The sequence below is a fragment of the Gracilinanus agilis genome, chromosome 1 (assembly GCF_016433145.1).
Source record: "Gracilinanus agilis isolate LMUSP501 chromosome 1, AgileGrace, whole genome shotgun sequence".
Classification (NCBI taxonomy): Eukaryota; Metazoa; Chordata; class Mammalia; order Didelphimorphia; family Didelphidae; genus Gracilinanus; species Gracilinanus agilis.
This window is the reverse complement of record NC_058130.1, coordinates 780,783,221-780,795,539: the sequence shown is the minus strand read 5'-3', so window position 1 is coordinate 780,795,539 and position 12,319 is coordinate 780,783,221. Positions and strand designations below refer to the sequence as shown.

The 12,319-nt window shown below is 48.6% G+C and overlaps 2 protein-coding genes across 2 annotated transcripts in view; one reads left to right on the top strand and one right to left on the bottom strand.

The window, feature by feature from the left end:
- LOC123245588 (septin-2) overlaps nucleotides 1-1,037 on the bottom strand; it is a 123,314-nt gene extending 122,277 nt beyond the window's left edge. The window contains exon 1 of the mRNA XM_044674538.1: nucleotides 976-1,037. The gene's annotated coding sequence lies outside the window, so the exon portion shown is untranslated. The remainder of the gene's footprint in view (nucleotides 1-975) is intronic.
- A 1,426-nt stretch (nucleotides 1,038-2,463) lies between these two features.
- CLDN5 (claudin 5) overlaps nucleotides 2,464-12,319 on the top strand; it is a 25,151-nt gene continuing 15,295 nt past the window's right edge. The window contains exons 1-3 of the mRNA XM_044656590.1: nucleotides 2,464-2,562; nucleotides 3,248-3,322; nucleotides 3,924-4,193. Coding sequence (XP_044512525.1) covers nucleotides 2,464-2,562; nucleotides 3,248-3,322; nucleotides 3,924-4,193 — 444 coding nt within the window. The remainder of the gene's footprint in view (nucleotides 2,563-3,247; nucleotides 3,323-3,923; nucleotides 4,194-12,319) is intronic.

Below are 12,319 nucleotides of genomic sequence, written 5' to 3'. Positions count from 1 at the left end.
GGGCAGGGCTACCCCTCGGACACCCTCCCAGTGAAAGGAATCCAGAGCCTTGGGGGGAGCTGGAGCCCTGGCCATCCCCTCCAAATGACAAGGACTCGGGCTGGAGAAGCGGGGAAACTGGGACTAGGCTTCACGGCAGGTGAATGGGGGAGCCTCACCCCCATCTTTCTAACAAGGCCACAGGGGCGGGGAGAAAGGAGGGGGCAGCGCCTGGGCCCTGGAAACGTCCCTCCTCCAGCCTGACACCGATTACTGAGGAAGGGGGCCCCCACTCCTGTTATGCCCAGGCCTCTGGCCTGGAGGCCTGCAGGAGGGGAAGAAAGAGCCCTGGCTGGGGGGCCAGGGCCTGATCCCCGGGTTCCATTTTCTCATTGGCTCCCCCGGGGTTCCTCGCTGCACCCTGGGAATGGATACAGCCCCGCCCACCTGGAGTGGTAGGGGAAGCCTTGCTGTGCCCCGCCCCCTCGCCCCCTCCCTCCCGGGCCTCCCAGCCTGAAGGATCCTGGGTCCCAGCAGGATCTCTGCCCACCCCCACCCAAGGAGTTGTCACCTGCCATGGCCTCTCCCCATCCAGTTCTGACCTCTCTCGGAGCTGCAGGATGTCTGGCCATCTCCACCTAGAGGGGGCCCCCCAATCCCCGACGTCCCCAACGCCTTCGTTCCCTCCCACAGTTGTTCCTGGCTCCTGGCCCCTCTCCCCCTCTTGAGGCAGCCTCATAACCGAACGCGGGGCACCCTATCTCCCGCCTCCGCGCCTTTGCCCAAGCGGTGTCCAGAGCCTACACCGGAGTGCCTTTCCTGTTCACACCGCTCGCCCCTGACCCCGCCCCCGAAGAGCACTGGGGATGAGAGAGATCGCGAAATGGGGGTACTCAACCCCTCAACGGACCAGCTTCGCTCCGAGGACGGCGGAGCCCCACCCCGGGCTTCGGGCTGGCCTCACCACCTCGACCTCCCCTGCCCTCAAGCGCTCACCTCTCGCAGCTCCGCCGGCAGCTCCTCAGGGGGCGGTGGTTCCCTCAGCGCCTCCCTCAGCCTGCCGCTCCTCCAGCTTCCCACAGGGCCCCGCGCGCCCGGCACCCTCCCTACACCCCCCCCCCAACACGCAGGGGCCCTCGCACCGCGCACGCGCATGCGCACGCGCCCCCGTCCAGAGGAGCCAGCGCGCCCCCGCATACCGTCCAGGCCTCGTCACGTGATGCGCGGACCCGCCCGCCACGGGAGACTGTGCAACCGCCTGGGGCGCCGCCTCTGGTGCTCCGAGTCTCTCTCGGCGTCCTTAATCCTACGCCTTAGGCTCCCTGGCAGTTCCCCCGAGGATTCCCACGCGGGCCCTCCTCCCTCCTCCCTCCTCCATCCCCTCCTCGCAGGGGTCGGGGCGAAGCTCCTTGTGGCCGCGCTGACCCCAGGGCTCCCAGCTAGGAAGCGCCTACTGGGTGCTTGTACAGCTTAGCCACGCCACGAGGCGCACCCGGAGGAGGTCCAGGAAGCCCAGCAGAGCGGCCGGCCGTGGAGCCGAGACAGGACAGGGACGACCAAGGGGATCCCCGGGGCCATGAGAGCCGCAGCAAATGTAGAAGACGCTCTCCCGGTCCAGCTGAGATGAAAAGAAAGCATTTATGAAGCTCCTACTATGTGCTGACGGGTCACGATGCCAAGTGCTGAGCATACCGTTAAAAAAAAGAAAGAAAGAAAATTGGCCCCTGCGCTTGTGTCTCTAGAATCCCATTTCCTTCAGAGTTTAGCTCAAGGGTCACCTCCTACAGGAAGCCTTTCCTGATCTTCCCTCCCACGTCCTCCCCCCCCCCCCCCCAGATGTTACTCCCCTTCTCCGGAAAAATCACCTTGTACCTCTTCTATCCCTTACTTTCTGCCTTAGTAACAACTCCAAGGCAAGAGGGCCAAGGCTGGGCAAACGGGTTAAGTGACTTGCCCAGGGTCACACAGGAAATATCTGTGGTCACATTTGAACTCAGGACCTCCCAACTCGGGGTCCCCTTGTATCCCTCTTGAATGTTGTTTATATACTTCCATGAGTATAAGTTGTCTCCTGAGGGAGGGCAGCCTCCCTAAGAGCAGGAGCATTGCTGCTTCGTAGCCCCACTCTAGTGGGCATGGAAGAAAGGCTACAGGTGGTCCATATTTCTAGTGTTCATGGATGACCTCCCCTGGAAGAAGGCAGGTTCCCCAGAGCAAGGACCATCTCATTCTTTGGACTTGTATCTCCAGCGCTGGCCAGGTCAGAGGACCAAAATGGCACCCTGATATCAGCATCAGTGTCCCACTGTGACCAACAGGCTCTACCGAAGGACACGGCACAAATAGCTTCTGTGAACGCTGAGCATCGAGATGGCTCTAATCTGGGCATCTCCCACTTCTTCTGGGCTATTGTCATTCTGCTTTGCCCCTGGAGCCAGGCACCTTTTTGGGTGCAGACACACCAAGCAGGATAGTCCTGTGCCCATGTCTCCCATGTCTTGCACTCAATACCGAGTTCTTCAGAGAGACCCTGAGAGTGTCCTTATTACCACTTCTTCTGCCCTCCATGTGAACGCTTACTTTGTGAGTTCTCTGTAAAATAATCTTTCAGGAAAAGTCCATTTGCATTCAAACAACATGGCCAGCCCATTGGAGGAATTGTGCTCCCTGCAGCAGAGTCTGATACCTGGTGGTTCCATTCAAGAAAGGGGCAGCCAGGTCCTAGGTTCAAATCTAGCCTCAGACACTTCCCAGCTGTGTGACCTTGGGCAAGTCACTTGACCCCCATTGCCTACCCTTACCACTCTTCCACCAAGGAACTAATACACAGAAGTTAAGGGTTTAAAAATACAAAAAAGAAAAAAGAAAGGGGCAGCTGGGTGGCTCAGTGGATGGAGAGCCAGGCCCAGAGACAGGAGGTCCTGGGTTCAAATCTGGCCTCAGACATTTCCTAGCTGGGTGACCCCCATTGCCCGGCCCTTACCATTCTTCTGCCTTGGAGCCAACACACAGCATTGATTCTAAGACAAAGGAAAAGGCTTTAAAAACAAATGAAAGGATAGCGGTATCCTGGCTGGTACCTCATCTTGCCGGGTGACCTTCGGAATCTTCCTGAGACCATTGAAATGGGAGAGATCGGGTTTCCTGGCCTGGCACTGGCAGACGGCTAGCTTTCGCAGGCATAGAACAATGAGGTCAGCACAGCGACTCGGTGGACCTTCAGTGTGGTGGGCAGCCTCAGCGGCCTTCTCTTCCACACTTTCCCCAGCGCCGAGCTGGCTCTGGTCCTTCGTGCCTCCACTTCGTCATGTCTGTTGGCATCCCTGGAAAGTGCTTTGCCAAGGTGAGGGCACGTGACTGCAGCTCTCCATCTTTGTCTTGTTCTCTGTATCTGATGGTTCCATGGATGAGGATGATGACGGAGGTGCTGGCTGGAGGAGAACCTCTGTTTGCTTAGGGTTCATCGCAAGCCAGAATGAGCTCAAGCAGCAAAGAGGCTTCCTTGATTGTACAACCATCTGCAAACAAAAAGGATGAAGTAGGGGACAGCTCAGTGGCTTAGTGGATGGAGAACCAGGCCCAGAGACAGGAGGCCCTGGGTTTAAATCTAACCTCAGATACTTCCTAGCTGGCCCTTGCCACTCTTCTGCCTTGAAGCCAATACATAGTATTGATTCTAAGATGGAAGGTGAGGGCTTAAAAAAAAAAAAGTGTGAGGTGTTCAGGGAGGACTGGGTGCCCCTGGTGTAAGGAGGGCTTGCCAAACCCTTTCTAGGCTCTTTGGTGTCCACTTCTTATCTAACTCTTACCCATGGCGCCAAGCAGCCATAGCACGGGCAGTGGCTACAGCCTGGCACACCATCTCAGCAGATGGGCTAAACCAGCTTGAGGGAAACCAATGGGCCATAGACCCTTGGGTGAATTGGGGTGGGGGTCTACCTCAGGCATGTGAAGACTTCCCTGTGGAATGGGCAGATAAAAGCAAGTTGTTCCAGTTGGCCATGAAGGTGGCAGAAGCTTGGTCATCCATGGAAGATGCCAAGGTCACCCACTGCGTGCGTCCCGAGCCATCACCAGTCGTCCTGACTTTTGTCCGGCCACTGGACGTGGATGGCTGTGGAACCGAGAGTGAGACTGATGACTTTGGGCACGTCTGCTGTCCACTTACCCCTACCTGCTATTTTACTCTACCCCGGCACAGTGCCTGGCACAGAGTAGGTGCTTTATAACTGCTGTCGACTGATTGATCATTATGATAGAAATTTGGTTTTCGGAAATTGCGAGTCCTTGAAAGCCAGGGTCATTTCTGTACGTCTTACACCAAATAATACCGGAGCAATTTCTAAAATGGGCCTCAGAGAAGTGACATTGTTTTAAATGGCGAGAGGTGGCAAGTTCATGGACAGTTCCATGGGAGTCTCTTGCTGCTGCCCTGCAGTGTGCCCTCCAGTCCTGAGCACTGGCCTCCAGCCAGTCTGGCTGTTGAGGGCCAAGAGTCCAAAGGTGTCAGGGAAATGGAGGACCCAGCCCCAAGCTGACTCCATGCCTCCTTCTTTCCCAAGTCCGGAAACCAGGAAGGAACTTCTCGTTTGTTTATTTACCCTGGAAGGGAGAGGGAAGAGAGGAATATAAATCTACCCTGGCACATGGAGTCACACCAAGGCACGAAGCAAATTAAATGAAAGGGTTAGACAAGGGACAAGGCAACAGAATGGAGAGAGCAGGCTCTGGGATCTGGAGACACGGAACCTGGGTTCAAATTCTGACTCTACCTACTGTATACGTATACAGACTACTATCTGTATACGTCCTTGGCTCACACTCCTTTCCGGCTTTGTATTTTATGGAGCTATGGGCCCGTACCCAAGCCCTATAGAAATTACCATCGTTGGCCTTCTTCCTCAATAAAGGAATGAAAACCTGTTATATATCCAGTGTTGTTAGCTCAACAGCCTGCCTCTCTCTAGGCCTCAGTTTCCCCCTCTGTAAAATAAAGTGATTGGACCTAGATGATCTCTAAGGTCCCGTTCAGCTCTAAATCCCACTATAAACACTAAGTGAGAGGGAGTCTCAGTAGTATAGTACTATTTTCAGGTTTTTATAGATCTTTGCCATTCACAGATGACATGTGCATACCAGTGAGGCAAGCTCTCTCACTGGAGTAGGTGTGTGGAATATGGACAGGTGGAAGTAAAAGAGAGGGAGAGAGGACTTAAGAGTTAGATGGTCAGTAATTATTTGTTGAACTAATAAATGAATGAATGAGAGGCAGGTAGGTGACTCTGTGAACAAAGTCCCAGATCTGGAGATGGGAGGTCCTGGGTTCAAATCTGACCTCAGACACTTCCTAGCTGTGTGACCCTGGGCAAGTCACTTCACCGTAATTGAAAGAGCCCTTACTGCTCTTCTGCCTTGGAACTGATACTCAGCATTATATCGATTCTAAGACAGAAGTTGAGGATTTTAAGTGAATTAATAAATGTATAAGATTACGTTAGATCTTCACCTCCAAATTGGGGTTTAGAATTACCTTAATACTGATTTAATTGTGTGTTGTTGTTATCTTTCATTTTAAAAAGTTTGAGACAAATGAGAGCGGTAATTTCTACACTTAAAAAAAGGAAAGGAAAGAAAGAAAAGCTCAGCAAAACACCTAGCAGGAGGCATTGTCTCATCCTTTTGTCTCTCAGCGGATCAGGAAAAAGCCCAGTCTTCCATTTCCTTCCTACTGCTGCTGTAGCTTTCAATAGGGCCCAAAATAACTTCTTCATTTCAATTTAGATTATCTAAGGAAAATATCGGACTTCAAAACAGGGTGCCGGGGCCTGGATGGTGTTGAGTGAGAAAAGAGCAATCCACCTGAGTGAGAAATCCATCACTTTTTGTGCTCCTGGCATTTCCCACCAGGCTCTCTTCTCTCTTCCTCAGCCCTGGCTGCCCCCAGGCTCTCTCACCACCTCCCTCCACCCCGGAGGTTTCTAGCCCTTCTGTTTCTAGAGATAACCTTCCAAATGTAAACCAATTCATTTTGTATTGTCTGGAATCCAACTGACGAAAACAATAACAGAAACTGAAGTCCCACCATTCATCCCGGTGCACTGGGAGCAGGGAAATCCAGGGAGCGTTGCCATGATGTCATCCTTGCCCATTTCAAGTTCAGGGGCCACTTTGGGAGAGACACAGATGAATTCCCTGAGAGCAGACCACCAAAGGATGATGAAGGGCTTCCGTGATGCATGGCCAAGAGGACCAACCCAAAGAAGGGACTAAGGGCTCATTTTATATTTGATCTTGGAGGTAATAGGGAGCCACTGGAGATGATTGAGGAAGGAAGATATGGTCAGACATGAGCACTGGAAAAATCACTTAAAATATATAAATATTGTTATTAGTATAAGCCTGGCAAAGAGAAGACTCAAGGAGGACTTTCTTCAAGTATTCAAAAAGCCACCTAGCCAACAAAGGGTTGGGTTTGTTCTATTTGAGCTCCAAAGGGCAAAACTAAGAGGAAGAGGTAGAAGTTAAATTGGGTTAGATTCAAGCTTAATAGGGAGGGGAAAATTAACAACTAAAGTTGAATGGAGTGAGCTGTCTTTGGAGGTGAGAAGTTCTACCTCACTGAAGGGCTTCAAGGAATGTCAGAGAAGGGTAGGGTAAGACTCAATGTCCTCTGAGGGCCCTTCCAGCTCTGAGCTTCTGTGATTTAAGATCTACTTCCTCCCAGACTTCCCATTATGAAAAGTTAGGCAAAGCCAGTCAACTTACCCATTCTGTTCCTTTCCAAGGCCATTACTTCAAAATGAAGACCATGCTGAAGGACAACTGAGGGAACTTTATTTTAACCTTTGCCTTCTTAGAATTGATACAAATTATTGGTTCTAAAGCAGAAGAGCAATAATTGGACAACTGGGGTAAAGTGACTTGCCCGGGGTCACACAACTAGGAAGTGTCTGAGGTCATATTCGAACCCAGGACCTCTCATTTCCAGGCCCGGCACTCTATCCAATGAGCCAAGGAAACTTCTTAACAGAGATCTTGATCTATGTATGAAGGGGAGTATCCAAGGCCAAGAGAATAAACTTTCCAAAAACACCAAGAGAATTTTCATACTGGGAGCCAGGATCTTTCCTCCCATCCTGGAGCAACAAAAGTGCCAAGAGCAAGGTCTCATCAGAAGAGAAATGGCCATGGGGGAAAGCCAACAACATTCCTAGCAGGGAGGGAGTTTCCTAGGCTAAGATGGGACGTGCTGTAGATGGTCACCAACCCTTTGCCGTTCCAGGCAAAAGGCAGTTCAGCCATTGTTATATTATCCTTTTTATAGAAATATGCACCTATATGTGTATCCGCACACAGAGGGGCAGCTAGGTGGTGTGATGGATAGAGCTCTGGGCATGGAATCAGGAAGACTCGCCTTCATTGATTGCTTGAATTTCCTTTTTTGACCACTTATCTCTTTGGCAAACGGCTCCTATTATCACAACTTTACATCAACTCCTTATAGATCTGGGAAATGAGACCATTCTCTGAGAAACTAACTGCAAAGATACTTTTCTTGCTACTTGCTTCCTTTCTCGTTTCAGCTACATTCGTTTTTATTTGGGCAAAAACTTTTTTAATTGTTCGTTTTATCTTCTAGGGTCCTTTCTGTCTCTTGATGGGTCACAAGGGTAACTTCTTCCTTGCCCTTCTCCTTTGCAGATTGTCACCATAAGTTCCTTCAAGTCGTGTCTTCATTTCTGACTTATCTTGTTATCCAGTGTGAGATGCTGGTCTAGAACAAATTTCTGCCAAACTGCTTCCCAAGTCTTCCCAGTGCTTTTTGTCTCCGATTTATCCAGCATTAGATTGGTGTGAGTTTTATATCTAATCATCTTTTCGTGTCTTAACAGTACCCAAATCTATTAAGGATTGCTGCTTTATAGATCTGATACTGAGAGGTTTCTTTCCTCCCCTTTATCCCCCCATCATTTTCCCTTAAGAATCTCAATTCCTCTAAATCCATGTTGGTGAACTTATGGCACGCCTGCTGTAGGGGGCTTTTCCCTTCCCCACTCCACCTCGCCCGAGAACATTTTTCACATCACCTGCCCTTCTGCCCAGCAGCCCAATGGGAGCACTTCCTCCCTCCCCTGTCTGGGGTAAGGGGGTGGCTCACATGCAGCATGAGGGTGCAGTTTGGGCACTTGGTTCACATCACTGCTCTAAGTGAAGTCCTGAAGACTTTCTTGGAGTCAGGAGTCAGTTGGAGTCAGTTCAAATCCAGCTTCACACACTTACTAGCTATGCCCTGGGCAAGTCTATCTCAGTTTCATCATCTGTAAAATGGACACAATAATAACACCTTCCTCACGGGGTTCTTGTTTTTAAAACACTTAAATACTTCTTTCCTAACCAACCTCCCCTTCTTCCTTCCTTTCCTATGACTGTCAGAGTACCACAGTTCTCCTAGGCACCTGTCTAGGTATCATCTTTGAGTCCTCACTCTCACTCACCAGATACAATCTTCTGTCAATGCCTGTAGATTCTCTCATACAGATCTCCTTTTCTCTGCTGACCCTGCCACCCCTCTGGTACAAGTGCCTATCACCTCATGCCTGGATTATTGCCATAACTCATTAGTGGCTCTGCCTGCCTCAAGGCTCTTCCCATTCCAGTCCATCCACCATTCAGCTATCAAATTGGTGTTCTTAAAGCACAAGTTTGACATGTCCCTCACTCCATAAACTCCAGTGGCTCCCTATCACCAGAATACTGTTTGGCATTCAAAGCCCTTCATAACTTAGCTGCTCTCTCCTTTTCTAGTCTTCTTGTGCCTTACTCCCAAGTACTCTTCAGTTCAGAGACACCAGCCTCTTGGCTATTCCTCACACTATACCCTCAATGTCTTTCTCTCTGACTAACCTCCATCCTCTCCCCATGCCTGGAATGTTCTCCCTCTTCATCTTAACTTCTGGCTTCCCTGGCTTTCTTCAAGTCCAACTAAAATCCTGCACTCTACAGGAAGCCTTTGCTGATCCCCCTCAATGGGTGTGCCTTCCCTCTATTGATGATGTCCAGTTTCTCCTGTCTTATTTGTACAAAGTCACTTAGTCTTTGAGCTCCTCCAGGTTGTAGACTATCTTTTATCTTTTTGCCCCCACTCCTCCCATCCCAGAGCCCAACGCGTAGTAGGTGCTTGTTGATTCAGCCTGCTCTCCTCTAATCCTAAATTAACTCATCCATTTAAAAAATGATTTTCCAAAAAAATTCCTCTTTCTTTAAATAACCAAGACCCTGCAACCCCTGTCTGCCCACTCCAGCACCCTCACCCTTTGTGATTACTACCCACATTTGCTGCCTCATCAGACATGGGCAGGAATTTTCAGTCAAGGGCATGAAGTGGTTTTTCCACATTTTTGTTGTTGAGAGTTTCCTATTTTGGCACAGGACATTTAGTGAAGGAAAATGGGGGCCCTGCCATGGAATAAACTGGCTACTTACATTGTGTTTTTAGGGACAGAGAGTAATTTGTGTTGGATAACCTTTGTTCTACAAAGCGCCTCCCTACACACTGGAAACCCTGGATTAGAAATCCTAGGAGAGTTCTCAGTGAGCCCAGGTGATTCCCAGCAAATGGCCCATCTCCATTTCCAAAACACTCAGGCTTTGGGAGCCATTGATTTCCTGGTATATCCTGTTAGTCCAAGGAGCTGCCTGAAATCTGTGCAAACATCCCCATGAAGGTAGAAGGAAGCATCTCTTCATTGGAAACAAGTTCATCCTCCAGATTGTGGCTAACTTCTTTGTGTGACTCCACCTAGAGAGCTGGGCTTGCTACTGGGCTCATAAGTACATAAGAGCTGGAAGAAAGGAACCTCAGTGGTCAATGGGTCCACTCCCCTCATTTTGCAGAAAAGGATACTGAGGTCCAGGACGTGGCCTTGTAAGTGCCAGAGCTAGGGCTTGAATTAAGGGCTTTCAAAATGGCAGTGGGGCCAGTGTGTCAATAGAATCAAGGAGAGAACAGAGGACAGGGTGATCATGGGAAATAAAAGATATTCTGCAACACAGAGGACGTGAAAGGGAATTATATAAAGGGGGCAGCTGGGTAGCTCAATGGATTGAAAGCCAGGCCCAGAGACCTGGGTTCCAATCTGGCCTCAGACACTTCCTAACTGTGTGACCCTGGGCAAGTCACTTAACCCCCATGGCCTAGCCCTTACCACTCTTATACCTTGGAACCAACACACAGTACTGATTCTAAGATGGAAGGTAAGGGTTTGGGGGGAGAAAGAGGGAAATTATAAGATTAGAAAGACAAGTCAGCATCTGATAATTGAAGGCCTTTAATGTCAGGGTCAGCAGTTCATGTAGTGTTTGGTAGATGATGAGGAGCACTAAAGCTTTCTGAGAAGAAGAGTAGTATTCTCAGTGAGGTGCATTAGAAATAACCAGTAATATTTTCCTTTTTGGAAAAATGGGGGTAGAGAACTGAATAGAGGACAGTCCAACCCCAATTGAAATTGTGTCTGGAGTGGAGGTAAGGTGGTATGACCCTCATCACTGCAGGGATAGAGGTGATAGTCTTTTCTCCAAGCATCTTCCTCTCCAACCTCACAGGGATGAAGGTTGTACTGCCTCCTCTCTCAGGAGAACTGGACCAGAAGACTGCAAGGTAGATATGAAGAAAGTGATCAACCTGGAGAGAAAGCCCACATCCTCTTCCAGATGTTGGCATCCTGAGGCAAAGCCCTGTTCATTCTCCCCATGCTAGTTACAGCTCTATTAGGAAGATTGCCCCATCTCCAACAGGTAAGCAGTCACAGGATTGGCACTGGTATTTCTCAAAAGAAGAAGCGCAAACTGTCAACAACCATATGAAAGTATACTCCAAATCACCATTTTTTAAATCGATTCGATTAAAAGTACTCTGAGGTTCTACTTGGCTCCCATTAAATTGGAAATGATGACAAAAGACAAATGTGGTCCATATTAGAGGAGCAGAGATAAGATGGATGCAACTAGTGGAATTGGGAGTTGGTCTAATCATCATGGGAAACAATTTGGAACTATGCTCAAATACATCACTCAACAGTACACATCCTTTGACCCAGTGATACCATTATTGGGTGTATACCCCAAGGAGCTCAGACAGAAGAAAAGGTTTCATTTAAGCAAAAATGTTGACAACAGTACATTTTCTAGTAGAAAAGAGCTGGAAAAAGAATGAGTATACATCTGTTGGGGGATGGCTGACTGTTATGAACATATTAATGTGCCATAACAAATGGTATGAAGAATTTGGAGAATCCTATACGAACAAATGCAGAACCAAACAAACGGAATCAACCAAATAATTGCACACAATAATCACACAAATGTTCAGGAGAACAGCTCTGAAAGACAGCAGAACTGAGGCAAGAGAATCACCAATTATGACTTCGGAGGACTGATAGTGAACCATGCCTCCCTTTTGCTTCTCATCAGAGAAGTGGCAGACCATGGGTACAGGAGGAGGAATATGTTGTCAGACATGGCCGATGGGTTGAGCTTTATTCCTATATTATAAGGGAGGGTTCATTGGGTAGTGACAGCAATATGAAAAGGGACAGAGAACAATTCAATGTTCTTTTAAAGTCCATTCAGATACTGGCATAGGGGACAGACTAAATAGAAGATAGCATGGAAGAAGGAAAAGAGCAGGAGAGTCTAATGTTGGAAGATGGAATGATACTCCATAGAAGGGAAGGAACAGGGATCCACACCCAGATTTTCTAGCCTTAAATCCAGTTCACAGAGTTACCTCTCCAACTTATTCTACATGCATCTTCTATGTACATAGATACACTCTTGGTTCGTTCTCTCCCCCAGTTAAAATAAAAGCTATAAAAGGTAAAAGGTAGGAACCATATTTTTCTCATTCTTCATATTCCTAGTCCCCAGAACAGAATCTTGCTATTGGTAAGAGTTTAATAAATGTTTGTTGATTGGCTGTTGAATAATGCATAGTCAAGAACCCCAGCAAAGAGTCTGGGCAGTAGACATGGACATCACAGTCCATTTGACTGTAAGCTTCTTGAAGACAGGAACTGTCTTTTGCCTCTTTTTGGATACCTGGGGCTTAGCGCAGTTCCTGGTACATAGTAGGCACTTAAAGGTTTATGGATTGATTGGACCCCTGGTGATTAGAAGGCCACTATAATGCAACAAGTTTTTGCCTCAACCAAGATATACTCTGCTGAGGCAGGAGCTAATCCAAGAGCTTTTTCTCAGTTCTCTTTCTTCTTCTTCTTCTTCTTCTTCTTCTTCTTCTTCTTCTTCTTCTTCTTCTTCTTCTTCTTCTTCTTCTTCTTCTTCT